We start from the raw sequence: 3,264 nt of genomic DNA on the forward strand, positions 1-3,264 counted from the left end.
TTTGGGGTAGCTTGCTGTGATTCACTGTCTGAGAGGCTCCTGCGTTGTTTCTTTCTCCACCTCTTGACCTAGGGTTAACTTTATTAAATCCTGTGTACAGATAGCTCTTGAATTAAAGGTGTGTGTTAGGGCTCAACCACACCAAATAAAAGACAGGTTTTTACAGTTCACAATCTCAGGGATCACATTGGGATAAAATGTCCTGCAACATTCCCCCCCCCTTTTTTTTTTAAATAAAAGATATTTTCTCTATCATCAATAAAAGATGGACTATTGGTGGGAGCACCTGGAGTGTGAGCTCGGAGTGAGACTGCATGGGCTTCAGAAAAATGGCAGACAAGCTAGACATGGGGGAAATTGCCATCTTTGATAAGGCCAAGCTGAAGAAAACCCAGACACAGGAGAAGAACACCCTGCCGACCAAAGAGACCATTGAACAGGAAAAAAGGCGTGAAATTTCCTAAAAGCCTAGGAGGATTTCCCCACTCCACCCCACCCTGTCATCTCCAAGACCCCCTCGTGATGCGGAGGAAGAGTCAGCTATTTAGTCTTCAACCCCATCAGAGACCTCAGAAGGGTAAATATTTTCTGACTAAACAGGAAGTGCAGAGCAAGCAGCTTCTAAAACTATAGAAAAGACAGATACTCCTGGCAGCCTGGACAGTCATCCAAGGTTTCTCTATAACATTGGAACATCATCTTCAGCCCTCTGGCTCAGAATATCTGACAGACTACTATGAAGCAGGTATTATGAAGGACTTTCCTACCTTGTCCTTGCAAAGCTTTGGCAGTCGACTTTTCTGCATCCAGTTTGTACAGTATTCTGTTGGCAGTAGAAACAAGGACATTTTCTTGTCCAGTGGCCAGCTTGCCACAGTGAGGCCATCTCCTAAAAGAGAATTTTTTTTTTATGCTCATCATCATCTTCAAAGTCAAAAGAAGGTGCTGCTAGGAGCTGACATGTATCATTGTCAAAAATTCTCAAATTAATAAGATATCTTTAAATGTCATATTCTACAGATCTCTGAGGTTTCTGAACACCATCTATCTATCTATCTCTAGAATTACTAGTTTCTAGCTAAGTACTACTGATTAACTTAGAAAATTAGTACCTAACAAAACCACAAGTTTGATTGGCTATTAGTTTGCATTTCTTAATTGTCCTAAACAGCTTCTGATAACAGCTTTCAAATGACTAGAACTTCACATTGCATTTTTTTTCTGATCAAGCCCCATTTATTGAAAAAGTTCTCAGAATTTTTATAAGGCAGAGGGTTCACATTGCATTTTTAAGAATTACATAGTACAATACCTTAAAAGGAGTTAATACATAGTATGCTATACCCAAAAGATAACCTTAATTTTGTATCAATATACAAAGATTTATAAGAGTAGATTCAGCCGGGTTGTGGTGGCGCACACTTTTAATCCCAGCACCTGGGAGGCAGAGGCAGGCAGATCACTGTGAATTTGAGGCCAGTCTGGTCTATAAAGCAAGTCCAGGACAGTCAAGGCTACACAGAGAAACCTTGTATCAAAAAACCCCAAAAAACAAAACAAAAGAAAACAAAAAAGAGTAGATTCAATGATCTACCCCTTTTTGCTATTGTTCTTATGTATTTCTATATCCTCCCTTTTGTCTAAATAAAAAGGAAAAATTTTAACTCTAATACAGTAAAATTACTTTCAATAATGAAGCAATTTCCCCAAGCTTTTCATAATGTCCAGCACAGTTGTACTTGGTAGTTTTAGGATTAAGTTTGTGTGTGTGTGTGTGTGTGTGTGTGTGTGTGTGTGTGTGTGGTAGTTGTTTTTTGTTGTTGTTTTTGTTGTTTTTGGCGGCGGGGGGTGGGGCACAGGGGGGGGAGAAGGGGTTTGAGACAGGGTTTCTCTGTGTAGTAGCCCTGACTGTCCTGGACTCCCTTTTGTAGACCAGGTTGACCTCAAACTCATAGCAATCTGCCTGCCTTTACATCCTGAGTGCTGGGATTAAAGGCATGCATCTCCACTCCCAGTAGGCGTTACTTGGGCAATTCCAATCTTTGGAGTTTTGTTTTGTTTTGTTTTTCCTGAGACAGGGTTTCTCTGTGTAGCCTTGGCTATCCTGGACTTGCTTTGTAGACCAGGCTGGCCTCGAACTCATAGTGATCCACCTGCCTCTGCCTCCCAAGGGCTAGGATTAAAGGCGTGCGCCACCACGCCTGGCCTTTTTTTTTTTTTTTTTTTTTTAAGGTATTTGGGTTTTGTTGTTGTTGTTGCTGTTTATTTATTATGTATACAGTGCACATAAGATCATATTATAGATGGTTGTGAGCCACCATGTGGTTGCTGGGAATTGAACTCAGGACCTCTGGAAGAGCAGTCGGTGCTCTTAACCGCTGAGCCATCTCCCCAGCCCCGATTCCAATCTTTGTGGTCAGTGTATTTAACAGCCCAGCTAGCCAGCAACAGCACAGGGAGCAGCAGCCTTCTTTCTCTAAGCCTCCCTCATAGCGTCTCTCTTCCTCTCTCTAGGCTCTAATATTTATACTGTCTCCTGAGTCCTCGGAATTCCACCAACTACAGCTGGCAAGGAGCATGCTTCTCTCCAAGCCACATGAGGCTGTTACCTGGGATTACAAAGCCACCATCAGTTTTCCCAATAATTGTGTAGCACATGGCTGCTAATGATGTTGGCCATAAATATGGTAACATGGCATCCAATAGAAATGTTGGATCTAAATCATTTTAAAAGGGTCTCTTATTTCTTATGCAATGCATTCCCCATTCATCAAACAAATATTAAATAACTAGCCTACCCCAAAATAGAATTATTCCCCAAGATTGGAAGGGATTGGTGTTGGCTGTGCTAGAATGCGGTCAGCAATTACAATGGTTATTGTGGGGGAAGGATGAAGCCATGAAAACAGAACACTGAGATACAGCAAGGAGGATAAATGTAAAAGATCCATTGCTTGGCGAAGGGCGCTATGTTGATCTAACGATGTCATTATAGAACACTGTTTCTTGGCAGCTTTAAGAGCTTGGGATATGGTTGATGATCCTCAGAAAAAATCAACTTTGTTTACCAAGATAACGCAAGGCCCAAGAGATTGGTTTCAGCTGTAAACAAAGCCATAACAAACCCTGATGCCAGACAGATGTTGATAGAGACCTTGGCATTTGAGAATGCAAATACTGAACGTAAGAGAGTAATTAGGCCATTAAATCCAGGAGCAGCACTAATAGATAAATGGATAAGAGACACAACTGATATTGGTACTA

The 3,264-nt window shown here is 41.4% G+C and overlaps 1 protein-coding gene across 1 annotated transcript; it reads left to right on the forward strand.

Annotated features, from left to right (window-relative positions):
- Nucleotides 1–329: 329 nt before the first annotated feature.
- On the forward strand, nucleotides 330–464 carry LOC127189936 (thymosin beta-10-like). Its single transcript, XM_051146993.1, has one exon. The coding sequence runs from the start codon at nucleotides 330–332 to the stop codon at nucleotides 462–464; it is 135 nt and encodes a 44-aa protein (XP_051002950.1).
- Nucleotides 465–3,264: the final 2,800 nt, after the last annotated feature.

This window comes from Acomys russatus, chromosome 5 (genome assembly GCF_903995435.1).
Source record: "Acomys russatus chromosome 5, mAcoRus1.1, whole genome shotgun sequence".
Lineage (NCBI taxonomy): Eukaryota > Metazoa > Chordata > Mammalia > Rodentia > Muridae > Acomys > Acomys russatus.